The sequence below is a fragment of the Erithacus rubecula genome, assembly GCF_903797595.1.
Source record: "Erithacus rubecula genome assembly, chromosome: 11".
NCBI classification, from domain to species: Eukaryota; Metazoa; Chordata; class Aves; order Passeriformes; family Muscicapidae; genus Erithacus; species Erithacus rubecula.
In genome coordinates, this window is record NC_136663.1 from 8,306,320 (window position 1) to 8,327,310 (window position 20,991).

The window sequence follows — 20,991 nt, forward strand, 5'->3', positions numbered from 1 at the left end:
CCCGCTCCGCCTCTGCAAACCGGGCAGCGCCCTGCGGCAGCTCCCGGGGGAACCGAGACACCCCTCGCCCTCTCCAGCACCGAGCCAGCCCTTCGCTTCTGGGTGCGGGATCCGAACAGAGCGGACCCCAATTCTTCCCACCGGCACTGGCTCGGTGGAAAGTCTCATCCCTCCCCACTGCCCGGTACCGCCCGGTACAGCACGGCACTGCGTTGTGCTGCGTTGCGTTGCATTGCACTGCCGCCCTCCCGAGCGGTAAGGAGCGGAGAGTACACGGAGACCCGGTGCGCCCGCCCCGCCGCGGGGCCGCCCCAGCGGGCGGCGAACGTTCCAGACCCCCCACGCTGCGGCAGCGGCGGCGGGACGAGGCTGGGCGGGGCGCGGCGGGACGGGGGCGCGGCCAAACGGAGCCGGCCCGCGCGGGGCCTTGAGGGAGATGTAGTTCGGTTGGCAGCCAGAGAGTGTCCAGCTCTGAGAAATGGACTACATCTCCCGTGGGGCGCCACGAAGGAGCGGCCGCCGCAGCGCCCGCCCGCAGGCGCAATGAGGACGCCGGAACCGCTATAAGCGGCGTTGTTTGGGTTCGCGGCCGCGGAGTGGAGAAGCTGCGGCGGGGCCGTCGGCGGGCGGAGGTGAGCGGGATCGGTGCCGGGGGCGGGCGAACCTTTGTGTGCTGAGGAGGCCGCTTCGCCGTCCCCTCTCCTGTCAGGAGCCCGGCCGAGCAGCCTCCTCACCTCGCCCCCGATGAAGGGGCTGCGCGGTGCCCCCTCCCGCCGCGCTCCGTCCCGCCTCAGCTGCAGCCGGGGCACCTGTCCCTGGGCGGGGCGGCTCCCGTGTTTACGCCAGTGCGGCGGAGACCCGGGGAGGCGGGGGGGAGAGCGGAGGGGCTCCCCCTGGGCTGCTGGGGGTGTCCGGGCGGAGGGGCTGTCCCGCATCCCCGCCGCGGGAGGGGCGCGGAGCCCGCGGGCGCAGCACAGTGTCCGCGGCGATGCTGCGGCGGCGGGGCCGGGGAGCCCCGCGCAGCCCGGCCGAGCTGCTGGTGCAGTCTGAGCAGCGCAGCGCAGCCAGGCGGCTCCCATCGCCTCAGCTGAGGGCGGGTGGCAGAATGCAATAAAGCATAAAGGAGTTGTAAAACAGAGTCTCGCAGAGGGGAGTGATTTTTGTCTTCCCGACTCTGGTTCTCCTTCTGACCTTTCAATGCAGTTTGATAGACTGAGTGGAAACCTGCAGCCCTGAAGGTGTGACTCATCCCTGTGCATGTCTGTACTTAATTATAGCTCAAGCCTATGGAGTAAGTGAGCTATGCTGTAGAGAAGGGATGTAGTTTTCTCTAGAGTGTTTATACCGACTAATTTTATCAAATGCCCTCTCTAGAGAGATTGGTTTTGCAAAACTGTGCACCAATAAATTATTGGATATATGCAGTTTGTGACTCTTTACAAAAGATTTTGGGAATTCGATCTTCCCAGTCAAGTTTTGTAGGGTTTCAGCTAAATGCTGTAGCTACTACTTTAATCTGTCAGATTGCATAATTGTATTTCAGAGATCTAAGGGAGGAAGTATGACAGCACTCTAGTGCATTGAAGACATTGTACTATGTGATTACCTCAGGGTATGTTTAAACTAGTTCATGAGAAGTTAGTCTTGTGTGGACTTTGAAAGTCATGTTATTACAGTCCTGTTGTAATATAACTCATTTACAATTGCTTACTGGTTTTGAAAATAAACTTTAAAAGTAGTTGACTAAAAGTAACTGGTGTATTGAGCATTGATCATAATGAAGGGGAATTTGATTATTTTTCAGATTCTTGAGGTGAAAATACACGTGTAAACCCTGGCGTTTACAGAAGATGAAAGACATCGACATAGGAAAAGAGTACATTATACCCAGTCCTGGGTATAGAAGTGTGAGGGAAAGAGCTGACTCGGTGCAGCATGAAGAGCAGGAAGAGTCTAATTTTCAGCATTCTAAACTTAAGGTCAGTTTCATTTTTGTTGTTTGTTTTGTAGTCTTTATGCTTATTAAATTGCATGCAGCAGCCTTTTTGCTATGCTGGCTGTATATAGATTTGCTGCATTGAAGGTCGATAAAGAGTATTGCCTATTGTGTGGAAGAGGTCATTCCAAGGGGTGCTGTAGCTATTTGATAATGTCTGAGCACCTATTAAGCATCTTTCACTTTTAAATGAGGGCTTTTCTGTAGCATTTGAACAATTTTCTTTTTCTAGTATTCAGATATTGATGTGAATCAAAGAAATTTTTTAAAATTTGTGTTTTAGAGAATCATTGCAACCAAGCAAGAGCAGTGAAGAACTCGGCACAAATCATGCACCATTCAGTGCTGGCAGCTGAAAAAACTCTTAATCATGCCGTGGTTGTTTCAAGGATTAATTTTCTAAAACAGATGTCTAGCTTGCTCTAGTAGGATGACTTTTTTCCTTCTCCCCTGAGAAGTAATGAAAGTAATCATTAAACACATCTGTGTATTTAACATGGTGAGGTACTGTCATAGTTCTAGTTTGTTGAGAATTGGGTCTTGATATAACCACTGACTTAGAGCTAGCCTGTCATTGTTTAGAGCTTCTGATTTTTAGAGCATGTCCTCACTGGGAAGAGTGCATATACTATCAAATGCTGTAGGGAAAAAGGCTCAGAGAGATGGAAACACCCACACTGGTAAAAGATATGGTCAGAAACCAATAACCCCTGCCAACTGAAGAAGGTTAAAAATATTCCAGTGCTAGTATTCAAAGCAGTCAGTATTTTCTTGCCTATGCTATTCATGACCTTTTCTGAAATACTCCAAGGACTTATATGTGTGTATACACACACACTGTAGATTTTTTGTAGACAAATAAAGTTAATAGTGCTTCTGTCAGATTTTTGCAATGGTGAGTTCCTTGCAGATGTGCTGCTGGTCATTCCACATAGATTGCCTGTGACAGTGCTGCTGTGAGAGGATTGGAAATAGGGGAACTTGCTGTATTTATATGGAGGAATTGTGAAGACCTCCAAAAAAGCTTAATCTTTGCTGGGTTATAGTAAGTGCTGAGATACTGTGTATTTCAGCTGAATGCTTCCCCTCCCTTGTTGCACTGGGTTGGAGGGTTCCCAGTGCTGCACTGCTGTGTTTTGGGGCTGGAGAGCTCAGCTCTGCAGCAGGCTGAGTCTCGCAGGCCCTGCAGCTCCAGTGTCCCCACAGGCTCTATGACTCAGCACAGTGCTGCTGATGGTGTTCCAGCAAGGTGGTGTCTGATTGCATTAGAGCAGGCACTGATGCAGAACCAAGAGCCCTCCAGAGTCATGGTGCAGATTTTTAACAGCCTTTATTATGTTGATGTCACGGGCTCGCCACCGCCACCGACCCTACCCTGTCCAGTGGCAAATCTGCTCTGTCAAATTACTGGTGACAACAGTGATGCCATTGGTGGGCAGCTCTGTTTCCTGGCCAGTGGCAGTGGAGTTCAGCAATAATCATTGCATGTTATCTCTCCCTTTTGGTCTGCATCATCTAATCAGGGTTTAACTTTTAAAGGAAATGATCCTTATCTTACCTGTAAAATTTTAATTAAATGAAATAATGAAACCAGTATACTCATGGGTACTTTTTTTTCGTTTTTTTTCTTATCTGGAGATTGAAAGTAAGCCAAATCATGCATGTCTATACAGCCTGGCATGAAAATCTCTAACTCTGAGGCTGCTTAAATCTGATCAGTTTAAATATTTTGCTGGTCTTTTTTACCCTTCTACCCCTACCATTTGATAAGCTGCCTATGACTACAGGGTAGTACACAGAGATAATTAGTTACAAAACAGTGGTTCTGTGAACTTGTGATTACTGATGTAAGAAAAGGGCTTACCCAAGTTCATACCTTGAACTTTATCTGGTTTGTTCTCTTTGGGTAAAAGAATTAACTTGTTTTGCTAATGAAATCTTCTAGTTTTGATAGGTTGCCCACTTTACTTAGTGGTTATCTTGTTCAGTGTTCCGAGGTTGTGTTAATTTCTAGCTCAGACATTGGTACCATTTTTGTTTTGCTAGCCTTGCAGCTGGGGTCTATGTAGTCCACAGACACAAACAGCTCTGAATTTGTTGCTGCTTGTCAGTGAGATGAAATCCTGCTTGCTTGCAGAATACTAAGGTTAAGTAAAGGAGCAGTATTCATAACACCTTATCTAAGTTAAGGTTTGTGTACCTTAACTCATTCATGTTTGTGTACCAAGTTTTTCCCTTTCTAGTTGAAACAAGCTCTCGTTTCAGCAGCATATTTGGCTTAGGGAAGAGCAAAGACTTCCCTTTCATAAGGCTGATCTTTGTCTATTTGGTTAAGCACTTTCCCTCCGTGTGTGAGAAAACTGTAGAAGCTGTAAAGAAAATGATGTTTAAAGGGAAGAGAAGGAACTCTGTCCTTTGCTACTGAATCTTTTATGGAACCTGGTTGGGTTAGATGCCTAAATTGACTTGGAAGGCTGGTGACAGAGCACAAGGGGAGGGCTGATGTGATGAGGAGTGGTAGGGCCACAGCAGTTCAGATAGAGGGCTAAGTTGTAGTGGAACTCTGTCTCTTGGACAGCAGACTCTAGTGTGCCATCAGTAGAAATGTCATGACTCTGAAATTTCTTGTAGAAAATCTGGCTCAGGATTTAAATTAGGTTGCCCAGAAAATGACTAAGCTGTAAGCATGATCTATATTGCCAGGAACCAAGCTGCAAACAGATGTAGGCTGTTATTTCAGCACTAACTTCAGCTCTTTGTGGAATGCACATTTGAGACTGTTTTGCAGCAGACTGTCACTGCATGAGGTAGATTTCTTGCTGACATGGTGCACCCTTATAGGGTGAGGTAGAATCCTGTATGCTCTGGGCACAGGGGGCAAGGGCCACTGGTTCATGGCCAGTGGTGATGACCACTTCTGGCAGGGATACAAGTACATTGGCTGATCAATAATGTGACTCATTGGGGTTTTTTTGTTGCCCATATTGCTGCATTTTCTGCCTCCTTAACTTGAAGCAAACAAGTCTACTTGATTTTCTGATCATGATCTTAAAACGGGTAAAAGACCCGTTTTATTATTAAGCCAAGGTCCCAGAGCTTTTTCATATGACTCTTCTTTGCACTGCATAAAGGTTATATTCAACTTTCTATTTTCTGTCCTGAAACCTCTGTTCTTGTGTTTATTTCCTGCAGAAAGAATGCTGTTTCAAACTACCACAAGTGTGTTAATGACAATAGTGAAAAAGAATGTGCAATTCTTTCCTTGGAAGCTTAAATGCTGCTTGGTCACAGCTTGAAAGATCACATCTTAGACAGGAGCTTTTCAAATAGGCTTCCTGGAATCATAATTGAAATTATTCTGCAATATAAGTAGGTCTAATCCAACATTTCCTGGTGCTTAATGGGAATGTTGCTATAGAAATATGGACCTTTGAAATAGGCACTTGGGGACTGAAATTCAAGAAAAAATTTATTCAGTTTGCCAATATATATATATTCACCTCATGAACAAGTGTCTGCAGTGTGTTCTGGTAATAATTGATTCTTAAGTCTTTGGAACCCTTAGTGTAGATTACAAAACAGTCTTAACTGCATGTTCCCATTGCATAGTACTGTACTAATTTGGCTTATTGTATTTGGGGACATGCCTCTGCTGGAGAACTTGTAGGTGCACTTGCTGCCTAGCACTACAGTGAGTGGTCTTCATCTGTAAAACTTGTTACATGACCGAATAATTTAAGGGGTATTTTGAAGTATTGATTTGTACTCACACCTTTAGGACTTTTTGTTCTCAGAATTGAAGGGCCTCTGCCCTTCAACTTGCAGTTGAAGTAATTGTAGGTAGTTTTTCTCATGGAAGCAGTGTATCCTGAGCAGGACAGACCCCACTGTGTCCATGAAATATGGAGATATAAAAAAAAAATTACAGACAAGGAAGAGAAATAATTAGTTCTTGAAATGCTTTTGAAATAGGCTTGCCTCAAATGTACATTTTGTTTATTTGATGGAATAGCAGGCAATGAATTTTATTTTCTTACCCCCATTACATTTGCAATAGAGGAGAATATGAGAACAAGCTGCTTCTACAATATACAGAGCTTATGAGAACTCAATTCTTGTAATTAGAGTTCCTACGTTAACAATGCTGCAGCACATTTACAAATTGTACTCCAAGCTGTAGTTGGTTCTGGCTGGAATGTACTGTTCAGGATTAATTCTTGCTGCTGGAGGATAATGACTGTGTCTGTGGTAAATCTTGAGTGCAAATTGCTGCATTTCAAGTCACCAGCCAGAGGAACCGTAGAGATCACTTCAAACATGCAGGAAATGTGTTGCTAACTTTAGCTATCAGAAGCTCTGCTAATATTCCTGTCCTTACCTTCATCTCTTGTTTTTCAGATTTGTTTCTGACATCTTTTGCCCAAGACAGCAGGGAATGTGATCAGAACTTGCTGCAATTGATGTAAATCCTTCAAGCACTGATAGCTTTGAAGTGATTTATCACTGAGTATTTAAATAGATCAATTCTTCCTCAACCTCTCTGAAGCACCTGAGTGTCTGAGTCAACTGAACAACAGGTTAAAAATAGGGGTGTGAGTGTAGCCTGGGTACTTCTGCCTTTGCACTCCATGCTTAGAGCAGTCCTAGACAGCTCTAAGTATAAACTGTTATTTGTAGCTGAAGCTGCTGCATGTGTCTTCATTTTTTGAGATGAATGCATATTTTCATAACCAAGTAAACACCTTTTACTTTTTCAAGTCAAATGGAAGCAAAATTTTAAAATCTGAGGGTTTTTTGCAGCAGTTCTATTATCTTTGAAAACTTTGAACACAGACTAGGTGCAGAAGCAAACATTTGTGGTACTTTCTACAGATGCATTAATTCTGTGATATCCCCAAAGAACTGAATATATTGGTTACAATCATGTTTTGTAAGTTGTTTTACCGTTGAACTTCTGCTAGTAAAGCAGTTACTGACAGTGATCACAGAATTGAGTGATTCTGTCAAGGATCACATGATAGAAGATCCTAGAATTTTTTGTTGGTATATGCTTTAGGATGACCCTCTAACCACACTGAAGAAGGGGTATCTCTACCTTCTACTCCATGCCTAGATGTACTATCATCCCCTGAGAAAGGAGCATATCCACATTGTGTCAAAAGTTTGTGACACTTGGTGGGGGGTTTATGGTATCAGAGAAGCCTTCCACTTAACAGGGAGAACAAAAAGGCCAAATCTGTGACTGGGCAGAGATATTTTCTATAGTAAGTGATATTCTGGATAATTCACTACTTCCATTGGAACTTGACTGCCTTCCTTACTGCACAGCCACCTTCTGTTTAAGTCTTAGACACATTATCAAACCTCATCTCTAACCACATTGTCAGAGTTGTATTGTCTTTTGTGGGTTGCTGTTCCTTTTTTCAGAGCAGTTTTCTAAATCAGCCTGCTCATGACCAGGAGTGTGTAAGGAGTAGATTAGCTATTAGTGAAGGAAATATTGCAGTATCTTTTCCATTGTAGTATTCTGTATCAGTGCTGCAGACATTCTGCTCTATGGCTGTTTCAGAAACTCAGTGTACAACTGTAAGAGTTGCTAGAAATATTTACTGTGTTTATCCCAAACTCTTGGTGAACTCAGCTTGAAGCAAATTAAAACTCGCATGTATGTGGGGGGTTCTGATGTCTTGGGACACTGAGATGGTTATTAGTTTTAGAAAATTTGTATCCTAGTGATAAGGAATAGTCAGTTGTGCTGTGAATCACAGATGGCAAACAAACTGTTCCACAAACAAAATATGTGTTTCAATTGTTTTTGAGGATGAAGGTTAACAAATTTCAAAGTCGACATATTTACAGCCCTGAGATGTTTAGTTTGAGTTTCCTAGTTTAGTGTTTGCTTTTGGAAGTGTATGTTGGTACAGGAAGGTGAATTCAATACAAGATTGTTGTATTAGGCTTGATAAATACTGTGGTGTAAAGGCTTCTGCTGTCACTCATTGGTCATTCCACTCAATAGGAATTTAAGTTCAAAGCCTCCATGGGTACTGCAAGTGTTGTATAAAATTCACCTGTGTAGCTTCTGTTGTGACGTGGCTTAGGAATGGCCTGAATAAAATGTTACTGAAGAACAGCCCCAGCACATGGCAGGGTGTCAGGGCAGCTCAGGAGAGCAGAGCTAGCAAGGCAGGAGCCAAATTCTCAGCCTGTGCTGTGCTAGCTTGATCTGCTTAGTGAGGAGTTGGTTTCCCATCTTTGTAGTCAGATGTGGGGGGTGCCAATTCTAAACCTGGCTGTTTCCAATTCCACAGGAGTCTGGTGTCACTGTGCTTGAGCTATGTAGCTCCAGTGCTGGATGATCAGTGTACAGCCTTAGTTTTGAATGAATCCTAGAACCTTTGCTTATAAGATCATGAATGCTGGTTTTAATGCAAAACAAGGACAGGGATTCATGGATACCACAAGCCTAAGCACATATACAGCTGCTTCTCAGGTGCATTCATAGCAACTGCAATTGCAAAATCCTAAAATGAATATTTCATGCCAAACTGTATTTCTTGGATTGTGGGAGTAAGTGGATTTGCTAGGGAAGAGTTGAGAACATCTCACCTCAAAGCTGATGCTGGCCAGTATTCAAGGGCAAGGTAAAATAAGCAATATTCCTGTAAGAAGCTGGTGTACCTGTCCTCACCAAGGACTTCTGTGCCTCAAGTAAAAGTGCTCAATATATATGACTAGAATACTCAGGCTTACCACATGTACATACCTTAAACTTGTTTGGCTACAGGGCTTTGATAGCAGTACCAAGCACTATTGGGAAACTTCTGCTTTAATCTAAGGATGCATAAACTCAAGCTAGCTTTGCAACTGTGACTCCAATATTAATACAACTTCTGCTAATTTTGGCCCAGAAAAGTAACAGCAGGTCTTGTGTAATCAAGTCATGTGTAATTCTTATAAAGTGAATAGCTGGACTTCAAGCTTTTCTTTCTCTGACCTGTTGTGGTAAATCAGGGCATTTTTCTGAACAGTTAATTTGTATCTTTTAAGAGAACTGTGGCACAGCTGTACTTATTCCTGCATTTGGCTATGTGTTCAGTGCTATCAAGAGCTGTTCTGGTAGCAGAAGCTGGGAAGGCAGCAGAGACATGAGGTTTCATTTATACCCCCCCTTTTCAGGAGGCTGAAGAAAATGGAGTCTCTGACTTCTTGACCTGGTTCTTTTCAGCAGTTCTGGAAATTGTAGCCACAATTTTTAGGCCTCTGACACTATCTGATGGTCTCACCTCGGTGCTGTGTGAATTCAGCTGTGCTGTCTGTACTGTGCAATCAATGTGTGCAGGTGCCTAAAGGATCAATGTCTCCTTCCTCACACCCACTGTCTCTGATTTAGCCCAGTGCCAGCTCCTTGCTACAGGGAGACAGCTGGTATGGGTGGATGATACACCAAAGTAGTCTTAAATAGGCTCATGTTTTAATCAGGCAGGGTATTATAAAGTATCCTAGCTACAGAGAAGGCTGGGAGCCTAATGCTGCAAATCACCTTGTTAATATTTTTATAGATTATGTACTGCATCAAATCCAGTGAAAGGGGAAGAGAATTGTCTTAGACTATAAAGCTCATAGTGCACTTGCTGCTTCACCAAGCAACTGCAGGCTTGACAATGTTTGGACCTGCAAGCCTATTTAATTTTCAGATGACTTGCAATCTGGACAGCAGTGCTTTAGAGGTTGCCTGTGCTTCTTGCAAAAGCAGTGTATATACTCCTTACTTGTTTCTAGTGAGTATTATCACTATGGTGAGTATACCCAGAGGAATTTCTGGGAAGAAGAATGTAATTACAACTTCAGAGAACCTTTTCCTAGGCTCTTGTTTTATTTTAGTTGTACTAAAGCTAGATGGAACAGTTGATTATTTTCTTCCCTTTCCCAGCCCATATAAGCTAATAACTAATCTTGTTTTGCAACACCAATCTTTTAATGAGATATTAAATAATTTTAAATTGCTCTTCTTCCTGGAGCTGTAATATGGAGAATGCTTTAAGCACTGAGCAGAACTGGTGATGATAGTTCTTTCTCATCACATGCCCACCTAGTTCTGAGTTCTGCTGTTCTGGTCTCTAGGTTTCCTATTTGCCTCTCCTTGCAGGAGATTTAAGGGCATGAGGAAGCCTGCTGAGCTCTGGCTGCTAAATGCAAGAGGTGGGAGTTCTGTTCTGCAGTATTGCCAGCTCAGAGACCTTTACAACTGAAATCAAACAATTTTATGTAATAATAAGTCAACCACAGTAGCTTTTGTATTCTATGTCAGCTGCAAGGGTTAGTAAAAAAGCCTGGTTTTGCAGTTGTATGATGTTACACTTGTCAAACCAATGATTTGCTAACTTCTCTTAAATATGAAATTGTTATAGGACTCTGTGAAAGGACTCTGGAATCTGCCTGAGTGGCTTTTTCCTTCCCACCTACATGACACATCCTTCCTTTTTCTTTACCTGTTCCCCATCCTCAGATGCTCATGTTGCCTGCTTAGCACGTTTTCAAAAGTGTGCAAGTTCACATATTTGAGTTTGCTTGCCTTTCTGGGTAAGGTTCCTCATTAGGAAGCCATTGTTGATTCCTAAGGAATTTGATATCATGTGTATATGACAGCTTTGTAGCTTGGCTCCTAAATTTCCTGCATTTTCATGGTCTTGGATTGTGGATTTGGTATGTCTGTCTCTAGCTTAATGAGCAAATAGTTTCCCCTTGCCCCTAAACCACTCATTTTCCTCACCTCACTCAGGCTGTCTGTCATGTCTTGAGCCAGCCATGTAATCTTTCTGATTTATGTGCTTACCATTGCTATGACCAATATTTGGACAAGGAATTCATGCTAACAGGTGCTGGTACGTTTTTGTTGTTTTCCTAAGGTGTAGAAAGTCATAGGGGGCAGATATACTCTGTGCTCTGTGGTAGCAGCACTTGCTGTGCTTCTTTCTGTGCCCCTCTGTGACCCATGAAGGAAGATCATGTGTGCAGTGATGCTTCCTTGGTGCTCGCCCCACTCTTGGGGAATGGGCCCAAGATTAAAAGTTTAACTGTTTTCTTAATCTGTTAATTCTTATACTCATCTATTGAACTGTATCAGCCTGTACTCAGGTGTGTCAGAACTTCATGTGGAGTGCAGACCTATTATGCTCTCTTAGGAGATGTCTTTGGCTGCAGAAAATTTATTTGGCATCCATCAGCTATCAATAAGGTGGTGGATCAATGATTGTTCTTGCCCTCTGTCATGTATTTAGTATGCCATGATATGTTTATCCTATGTGAGTTTAATTCTCCCGTGTTTAGCCCATTTATGCATTTGAACCTTGCAGTATCCTATGATAGAGAATTCTAAATTTAAGTGTGCCATGTTCTTTTGTTGTAAGAACAGTTGGTGGTCACTCTATAGTTCTTTTTCTTCAGGCTTTATGGACCACTCAAATACCTGTACATTTTTCCTTTTTCTATCCAGATGAAAATTCTGAAGTTTATAGTATTCCAAGCCCCATTTTTATTATTACTCAGGAAAAGTAAGTTTAAGTATAATACCCTTTTGAAATGAAGTGACAAGGGGCATAGTCTGGTGTTCAAAAAGGATGCAAACCCTAGGGTTTTCTAAGTGGTATGGTAATGTTTTCTGCTTTATCCTTTGTGTCTTTTGTAACAATACTTAATTTTTTTTTACCTTTTGCTGGTGCTGAGTACTCATCTGCTGTTTCTCAATAAATTCTGAATGAATCTTCCTCTTTCAGTTAGCAATATCTGATTTAGACTTGTTTCTGTGAGCATTTCTTTGGAGTTAGCAATAAGATGTTGTATCACTCATTTAATTTCTTATTATGGCATATTAATTATTGATGAATTAGAAAAATTGTATTTTAATTCATTTTATGTTTGTTAGAAATTTATTTCAATAGCAGAGCTGGAGCCTCTTGCAGCACATTAGTAATGACCCAAGGCATTGGTTTCCAAGAAAACTGCCTGCATGTGTGCACAATCAGAAAACCTAATCAGAAACCTAAATTAACAGTGTTGGGATTGTTTAGGGTTTTTTTGCTTCAGTCTTTTGTTCCTGAAGTGTATTGTAGAACAACTTAAAAGCCTCACTTCTTCCTGATAAACATGGCTTTGAAGATTTTGCTAATCTACAAAGAACTATGCAGAACTGTAGAGTTGTTTTTAAACCTTAATTCTACAGTGATATGAGGCATTTGTTTCTTGATAGTCTTGCATGTGGAACTTTGACAATCTCACCAAGATGGAGATGAGCAATGCTTTCCACGAGTGGTTTGTGCTTGTAGTTGTCTCTATGGCAAGATATTATAATGGCTTTTCAAAAGCACTGTCCTTGTCTTTATCAATGCAGCTTTTCCACATTTGCTGGGAGAGTTCTCTTGAGCAGATCTGGAGAGTTTAATTATTTTTAACAGTGATTGTTACGAATATTATCTTTGGACTGCCTAAACCCCTTACAATTGTGCTTACTTATTAAAAGGCTATTCTTGTTTCTAAGTGGTAAAAATCTATTTTTGTGAACATCAACATAGTGTTTTTTTTTACTTATAGGCACTTTTCTATGTGCTCTGAAAAGCAATGTTTATACAACTGGCTTATGGCATGACTTAGAAACAAGTGTGTTATCAGCAACAAGGTATTTGGGCAGATCTGCCTGGGGCCTCTTGTGAGGATAACACAACAAACCAGTTAAGAATTCCAATGCTGTGTCCAGAAAAGAAGTGGTGCACAACTCTTCCCCACTACTGACTGCTTTGAGATGTTTATGGCATGTCCCTTATTAGTGCTTATTTGCTTAGATTTAGTAAGGCAGAGTTGTCTTAGTGAGTCAGTGATTTAAATTAAGTGAAAAGTCTTTTAATTCAGATTGCAAGTACTGTGTGTTTTTGAGTCACTCTATGTGTCATAAGGTTTTAACGTTCTTTTGTTTTTGTGTTACTTGGCTATCTTTTGTTACCATAGCTTTAGGTGATAGCTTAGCAAATATGTTTTTGAGATACAACCATGTATTTTTGACAACATGCTCAGGCACTATTTAAGTACTTGGTTAAGTAAATAAGGGACAGATTTAAGACATTATCAGTTTCCTGTTCCTATCCTTCACATGGGTGGAAACAGTGTCTTAGTGTGCTATACTATCATGTGTTAATATAGTATAGCAAAGCCGATGATGAATGATGATAATTCCAAAACAATTACATGACTGGGAAGTCAGTAACCAAGTGCTTGTATTTAGTGCTTGTAAGAGTCTACAATGCATTACAGTTGTTTCTTTTCAAGGAAATAAACTGACTTGGCTCTGATAGGCCAACTAATAAAGGTAGAATCATAGTATCTTTGCAAGACCTTCTGGAAGATTTTTACCTCAGAACTTTTTTTTTTTTTTCCTACAAAGTAGCTCAGTAGCAATAAACTAGAATGCAAGCAGGTAATGTGGTCCTGCAATAAATGGCACATTAAGTTAGCAGAACCAGTCAAGGGCCCTCTGCCAGTACCGAGTGCAGGCTCATCTCCTCATGTAGCTTTGCCACATCTGGCTGCTCATCAAAAGATTTGTTTGAACTCTGCAACATTTTGACTGTCTTGTATCACTGCTGTTTCTCCTCTTAGATTAGAGTTTGTCTGCTTTCCCTGGGGATGTGGAAACCCTCCCTGAGATAAGGTTTGCCTTTTGAGTAAGTGGCTGTTGCCAGAGTTGCTGAGACATTGAGAAGCTGTGCTGGGGAGCAGAGAAAATTGTTATTTTTGTTCCATTTAGAGTTGGGGAAAAGAGGAAAAACAGGAAACATGATAAAAGGAAGTACAATTCTACTTAGTGCATATTTGGCTTTTTAATCTAATCTAAAGTCTTATTGAAGAAGGGACTTTAATAGCATTCTGAAAATACTTTTTATTTTCTGTGAATAAGAATATCTGAATTATAGTAAGAGGGTGCAAATTCATCAAGAAAATGTCTTATTTTTACTGCATAAGCCAGTAATTGATTTCCTGAGCTGATGTCATGGGTACTTGATGTTGTAATTTTTCTCTGTCGTATTTACTGTGGCAGGTTTAGTAGGGTCTGCCCATTTATCCTTTGAATGCACAGGTGCAATACTGATACTAATTTGTTTTACAAATGCAGCAGTCTAACACAGATCTAGAACCTGTGCCTTCCATGGCTTTGCTGCCAGGATGAAGCCTGTGGTCTGAGACATTGAAATGACTGTGATTGTTGCACAATAATTTTCAGAAGAAAGAGGTGCAAAATTGCTGGAGATGGGAGTCATGGACTTCAAATGTAGTTTTGAAGTCTGAATCTGTTGTCTTTCTTGTAAAAGCAGATTGAATGCCAGGATGCCTTGGAAGCAGCAGCTCGGGCAGAGGGCCTGCCACTGGACACCTCTGTGCATTCCCAGCTGAGAATGCTGGATGAAGAGCATCACAAGGGCAAATACCACCATGGTCTGAATGCACTGAAACCCATACGGACCACTTCCAAGTACGTCTTTAGGCTACCACAGAACCGATACAGCATTTGCTGTTCAGACCAGTCACAAAGCAGAGTTGCAGATATAGGTCTGCTGACTGGTACTGGAAACATCAGAATTTGTTTAGCAAGTGTGGCTGGCATGGACCATTTGGTACTCTGAGTGCTTTCAATGAGAGGAGGCTTTGTTTTTCTTGAAGATTTACATTTCCTGTTTCCTTTTTCATTTGTTCGTGTTTTGTTTTTTTGGTTTTTTTTAATTCTTTTAGACACCAGCACCCTGTTGATAATGCTGGGCTTTTCTCCTCCATGACCTTCTCCTGGCTCACTCCTTTGGCCCACAGAGCATACAAGAAAGGGGAATTGTTTATGGATGATGTATGGTCTTTATCAAGGCATGAGTCTTCAGATGTCAATTGCAGAAGGTAAAGACATCTAGTTTATTTTCTTACTCCCATTTGTTATGTGTTAGTGTGCAGGCTGTGGTATAGTGCTGCCCTAGAAGAGCAGCACTGACATTTTATTTTGTTTTTCTCAGGATGGCAGAAGTCACTTTCATCTTTCAGAGACAACTTTCTCATGGAGTGCAGTTTCTGTAGCCCTGCTGATTTCAGTGAAATTAGAGGATTACATCTTTAGGAGTATCTTGCCATTCTTCTGATTTTGCATGTCTTTAATCTCTTTTTTAAATTGAAACAGAATTTTTTTCTTAAGGCTACAGTGAAAAAGGTCTTGTGCTAAAATGAGAAGTAATACTGTCAGTAGTAAGGTGATTTGAATGTGGATCAGATCTTCTGATCAGGCTAACCTTCTGTGGTTAATGAGAATTTCTTCAGGTTTTACCTCTGCAGCTCCTCAATCAGTTCAGCAGCAAAAGGCTGTCAGAATCTTCAGACTGCCAAAGAGACTCCAGGCAAAGAAATAGCACTGTTTTTCATTTCCCTGTCCTAGGGGAGTAACACTACATAGATGTTTTTCTTTACCTCCCACAATGTATTTATTGCTCTTGTTCTGAGCTAGGAAGCATTTAGCGTTTTAACAAAGAAGTATCTATGAAACTGTAACTTCTCTCACAGTGAAAAGTTTGACATGAAGAATAAATGTCATGAATCTTGTTTTTATTAGGCTGGAAAGGTTGTGGCAGGAAGAACTGAAAGAAAGTGGGCCTGATGATGCTTCTCTCCGGAGGGTTGTGTGGATTTTCTGCCGCACCAGGCTCATCCTTTCCATAGTGTCTCTGATGATCACGCAGCTCGCGGGTTTCAGTGGACCAGTAAGTAATATCCATCCTTTTTTTAACAACCCCAGAGGGCTCCATCTCATGGCCAACTGTAAAATCTTAAGGTTTCATTGCAGAATAACTTAAATGTTTTAACTAGCTAGAAACTTTGGGGTAAAATTCAAGAGTGATTTGATAATCCAAGATAGGATTCCTACAGCTGATGGATCAGTTGCTGAATACCCAGGCAAGTTCTTGGAGAAGGGAGGGGGGGTTTAGGTGTCCTGGAGGAAATGGATTTTTTGGTTTTTCTCTTTGGTTTTGAGTATAGTTTAAAGTTCTTCCCTAACTGCATAACTTGCTTTTTTTTGTAAGATCTTTATGTACAGGTCTTCTAATTGTTTTTCTCTTTGAAATTCTGTAAATTTATCTTGGAATAAAATTTAGTCTGTTTAAATGCTAGTCTTAAATTATTGGCATTAATAAGTCTTCAAGATGTGGACCAAGACAATTCTATGAGAGCACTGCTTAAAAACTAATGTGAGCAGGTCTCAAGAAGTCTGTGGGCATAGTCTTGACTGATCCTACAGAGAATGGCCAGACAGGTTTCAGGTAGAAGTGTTAGAAAACATTGCTGCCTCTAGGAACTGGCTGCTGTTTGTTGCTAAGGGTCGTATTGAAGATAACAACATGGGACTTGACATTCACACCATTTTTTGTCACCTGTTTGTTGCACATGCTGTGCAGATTTAAAGTTGAAATTTTGACTAAATTTATTCTCTACACATTTCCCTTGAGGAGTAGGAGCAGTATTACTGCTAGTAGTACACGTTTCAGTGTGCTGGTAAGCTGGAGGTTCATTTCTTGGGTAAGTACACTTGGGTGCACTGTTAGGTGAAATGTCTTTTTAAAATGTTTTCCTGCTTTTCAATGTCTTATGAAAACAATGTTCTGTTTTTCAAGTCTTAAAGTTTGCTTTGTTTCATGTAATATAAATAACAATGAATGTTTCTGTGGTATTGTTTTCTTTGTAATATTTTATAGTTGTCTTTTATAAAATATATGAACATACTTTGGTAATTAACAATAAATCATGATTAAGGTTTTAACAGCACTAGCTTTTCCCAAGAAGAGCTTCTGTCATTGTTTCACTACAGGGCTTGAGGAGCTGCTTTTATCTTTAGCAAAGAGCTTGCAGCAGGGTTACCCCTAATTTCTGTAGCACAATGGTCTCAGTTTGTCTCAGCCAAACTGCTGAATGGGAGTGTGAGAGGGGAAAAGAAAAAACAAACCAGCTTGATTATGCTGGGGGCTACTGCTGCACTTGATGCTCAATATGGGTAACTTAAAATTATCTATAGATGGTTGCCCATTTACAGACAACCTTATTCATTTTTCTGAATAAGGCCAAATTCACTTTTTGTTCCACTATTTGGCATGAAAATAAGTCTTTACCATCCCTCCTCCCTGTTTTTAAAAATGGCATGCCTCAGGGATATGCCTATGCTGTCTCCTCAGAAGTATCAGTGCTTTCTTGTATTGTTACACCCTTTCAGTCACCTGAAGATGAAAAGGGAAATCAGGAAAAGCACTTGACTTGACCTCGTGTGTTGGAGGAAAATTGTGAAAGTGGAGTTAAACACTGTATTGAACTTCAAAAATTTTAATTGAATGTCTATGATCTTGAAATGCCAGCAAATGGCTGTGGCTTTGCTAATGAGCATTGTGATGGTTATAACTGGAAATGAGTTGTTCAAGGCTTCCTATGTGGACTCTTTTGCTTTGGTTTGGGGTTTTTATTTTTCGGGGGGATCAGATCCTTCAAGGATCCCCCTCTTTTTTTCATTTTGATAAATTTTGCATCTGGCACAGAATCTAAACCTATAATCTGGTGAGTCAGCTGCATGTGTCAGACTGCCTTGTAATAACCATCAGAATGTACTAGTATGAGTGAAATACAATTTATCTCCAACAAATACTTGCTGCTATTTGATCAGCTACCAAAACTTTCAAGTTCTGGTGGAGGAGCAAAGAAGTTTCTTGATTACTAAACATAATCAGTTTAACTCCAGGTCTGAACAATGTAGCTGTTTGCTACTGTTCAGAGCTATTCTTCCCATTTGGAAGATGAGGAAACTTGCTATTTTAGTGGAGCACAGCTTGACAGTTTGGTCAGTTATTGGAGGGGGGAGTGGTAAGCTCTGGGAGGTAAGTGTTCCAGTTTCCCAGTTGGCTCCGGCTGCAGCCTGCCTGGCGCTGCCGCGCGCTGGCTGCAGCAGGGATGCCGGCACTGCAGTGGGACCAGTGACAGAAGCTGTTCTTCAGCATTTTCAGGATGGCTGTTTTCTGCGTCAGGATGAGGCATTCCTGCTGGGCAGAGCCACCGCCAAGAGCAAAGGTAAGGTAATGTTTATTCCATGGGAATGCTTAAGACAGCCGAGCAGCTTGTACCAACCACTGCGGTAATAGCCACAGGAGCTCTTTCCCCCCTTAGCTTAGTTTATATACTGTAATAGTTTTGTTTTGTAATTTTATGCTGGATTCTTTTTCATTAAACTAATATGAATTTGAATAGTACTTGTTCAGATGTAAATGTTAATTTTCTGTGACTTTTTTTCCCATCCCTTTAATCTGCTGTTTCCTTTTTTCTTTCTTCCGGAACAAAAATAAATTGGGGTATAATGTAAGCTGATCTCTATTTCATCATGGGAGATGCTGAATCTATAAAATAGTGCTGCAAAATAGCACTAAAATTTTGGGAGGAATGAGACCCCAGGAAACATCTGCTATCTTTAATACATCCTCTCTTGGAGACTTTCAGCAATGCTGTGGTGTGTGAGAAAATGCTTGCAGTCTGCGACCATGCTGAGTTACAGCTCGTGTGGAAAAAGGGGGATTTTCACCCCAATTGCTCAGTGACTCGGTTGCATGTGTTGGATTGAATACTGGAAAAAGAAGTCAGTAATCTCCACAGTAACTTCAAACCAACTGTATCCAGTTGTGATCCAAACAATTGATGTAAAATTAAATCCAATCGGGAGAAAGTTGGAGTGCAATAGATCTGTGAATGTGAGTTCCTCACATTTGTTCAGTGATCGGTATGTAAATTTTCTCAGTGGCCATTCTAGAACCCGATGGACATCTGGCTTTAATTCACACCTGTGAAAAAGAGCAAAATTACTTACAGCATGTTTCCTTGGTTCTGATGTGCAGAATTATTTTCCTCTGACCAGATGAATTTGATCTCCTTTTTTTTTTTTTTTTTTTTTGTTTAGTTTTGTTTTTCTGTTATTTGGTGCTGGGCTGTAGCTATCAAAACCTTTGCTGGAGTAGTAGCGTTTTTTTTCTGCTCTCTTCAAACTATACAGAACTCCTACTTGCAAAACATGATATATCCAAGAGGACTTCAACAGACTGTAATGTGAAAGGCTTCTCAAGTATTTTCTTTGGTATCAAATTTTTTTGCTGATTTTTCTTGTGGGCAAAAATAATTCTCTACTCTGTACTAGTATATCAAAAGCACCAGTATCTTAAAACATCATTTGTTGAAAAGCTCTCTAGGAAGTTTTTTGCTGTCTGTGAAGCCTTACTGTAAGATACTTTTGAAACCAGATTTCAGAATTTGTACAGCCTCAGAAGCCTCCTCTATTGGTACCTTCGAGTTTTGACTTCTTTTGGACTTCGTGAACAAATACCATTCTGTTTTTGTATCTTTATAATTTTGTGTGTAGATTCAAATCTAGTTTGTTAGAAGCTAAGACTGTTAGATATTAGCTCTTTATAATTATCCTGTATGTGCAGATTGTATGTTTATACAATGGTCTACCTGTTGTATAGTCTTTTTGAGATGTTACCATTTAAGATGACACTTCATTTCAAATAAAAGCTTATTGTTTCGCAGTTAATAATATTTAATGCTGGTGGTTGTGAGTTGTATGTTATATTGTGCCATTGGACCACAAAGAGCTGGACTTGGGAATTGGTGGTTCTGGGGTTGTCCTCTTTCTGCAGGTGATGTTTGAAATGTGATTCCTGAGGTAAAGTGTTTATGTTCTTGGGGGAAGAGGGTATGGGGAGGGACTGAATGGTTCATTTTTTTTTTCTTTTTTATTTTTTTTTCCCCCATCCCCAATGATTTGTGGTATTGCGTACCTTGTGCTTTCTGCTTGTTTTTTTCTTTACTATTAAACTGCTGATGTTTATTTCCAGGAATGTTTTGCAAATGTCCTTCTCACTCTTCCCCTCTACAACTGTAGGTACATTGTTCCTTTTTATCAAATAAGCACGTTTGAAGCAAACCAAAGATAAAATAAAAAAAAGGTCTTAATGTCACGTAAAGGAATGTTTCTTAATGTGTGCAGATGTATAAGTAGTGACTATATTTTAAAACTCTTCTATATGATAATGCATTGCTTTCAGCTAACTGACACATTTATGTTAAGTTAGAAGACACGGAGGATTAGAAGCGTGCTGCGAGGAATATGGTTCCAAATTAAACTCTCTTTACTTACTAAATTTGACTCAGTGCTTGGCTCTCAGCAGGGCTTGTGTTACAGTACTTCTTGTATTGACACCTTTTACTTCTGGAAAGAAGATGCTTTCAATTTCAAATGGCTCTTTTAAAAGCAAAGTAGCCTACTTATTTCTAACTTAACATAAAGTTGTTGTATGGTCTTCTGGGATGAAGGGGTGTTCATGCAAGTTTGCATTTCTTCCTGTAGGCATTTGTTGTGAAACACCTCTTGGAGTATACCCAGCAGAGTGAGTCCAACCTGCAGTACAGCTTGTTTTTAGTTTTTGGCATCTTTATGACGGAAGTGGTGCGATCATGGTCCCTGGCGCTCACCTGGGCGTTGAATTATCGCACGGGGGTCAGACTGCGTGGGGCTGTCCTCACAATGGCGTTCAAGAAAATTCTTAAGCTGAAGAACATCAAGGAGAAGTCTCTTGGAGAGGTAAGCTGCAGTCTTGTTTTGAAGATGGCAATGTGAAAAGGGATGTGTAATATATTCCTTTGAGAATGAGCTGTGCCTTAAATCTAAATAATCTATTCTGTCTGTTTTTCAGCTCATAAATGTTTGTTCCAATGATGGTCAGAGGATGTTTGAAGCTGCAGCAGTTGGCAGTTTGTTGGCTGGGGGCCCTATTGTGGCCATCTTGGGAATGGTTTATAATGTGATTATTCTGGGTCCAACTGGCTTCTTGGGATCTGCTGTCTTCATCCTCTTCTATCCGGCAATGGTGAGTTGGAAAAAGTTAAGACTTGCT

The 20,991-nt window shown here is 41.0% G+C and overlaps 1 protein-coding gene across 12 annotated transcripts in view; it reads left to right on the top strand.

Moving 5' to 3' along the window:
• The first annotated feature begins 501 nt into the window (after positions 1 to 501).
• Positions 502 to 20,991, top strand: part of ABCC5 (ATP binding cassette subfamily C member 5) — a 66,298-nt gene continuing 45,808 nt past the window's right edge. For 4 of the 12 annotated variants that reach the window (XR_013775516.1, XM_079315567.1, XM_079315576.1 and 1 more), the window contains exons 1-7: positions 502 to 632; positions 1,805 to 1,979; positions 14,356 to 14,516; positions 14,774 to 14,929; positions 15,630 to 15,777; positions 20,445 to 20,678; positions 20,791 to 20,964. Coding sequence is in view for 11 of the 12 variants with exons in the window: in XM_079315567.1 (XP_079171693.1) it covers positions 1,851 to 1,979; positions 14,356 to 14,516; positions 14,774 to 14,929; positions 15,630 to 15,777; positions 20,445 to 20,678; positions 20,791 to 20,964 (1,002 nt within the window). In the remaining variant the exon portion in view is untranslated. Of the gene's footprint in view, positions 646 to 1,211; positions 1,292 to 1,804; positions 1,980 to 6,442; positions 6,574 to 14,355; positions 14,517 to 14,773; positions 14,930 to 15,629; positions 15,778 to 18,048; positions 18,122 to 18,411; positions 19,632 to 19,961; positions 19,980 to 20,444; positions 20,679 to 20,790; positions 20,965 to 20,991 lie in introns of those variants that run through there. The other 8 variants (XM_079315571.1, XM_079315572.1, XM_079315570.1 and 5 more) reach the window with 8 other exon arrangements.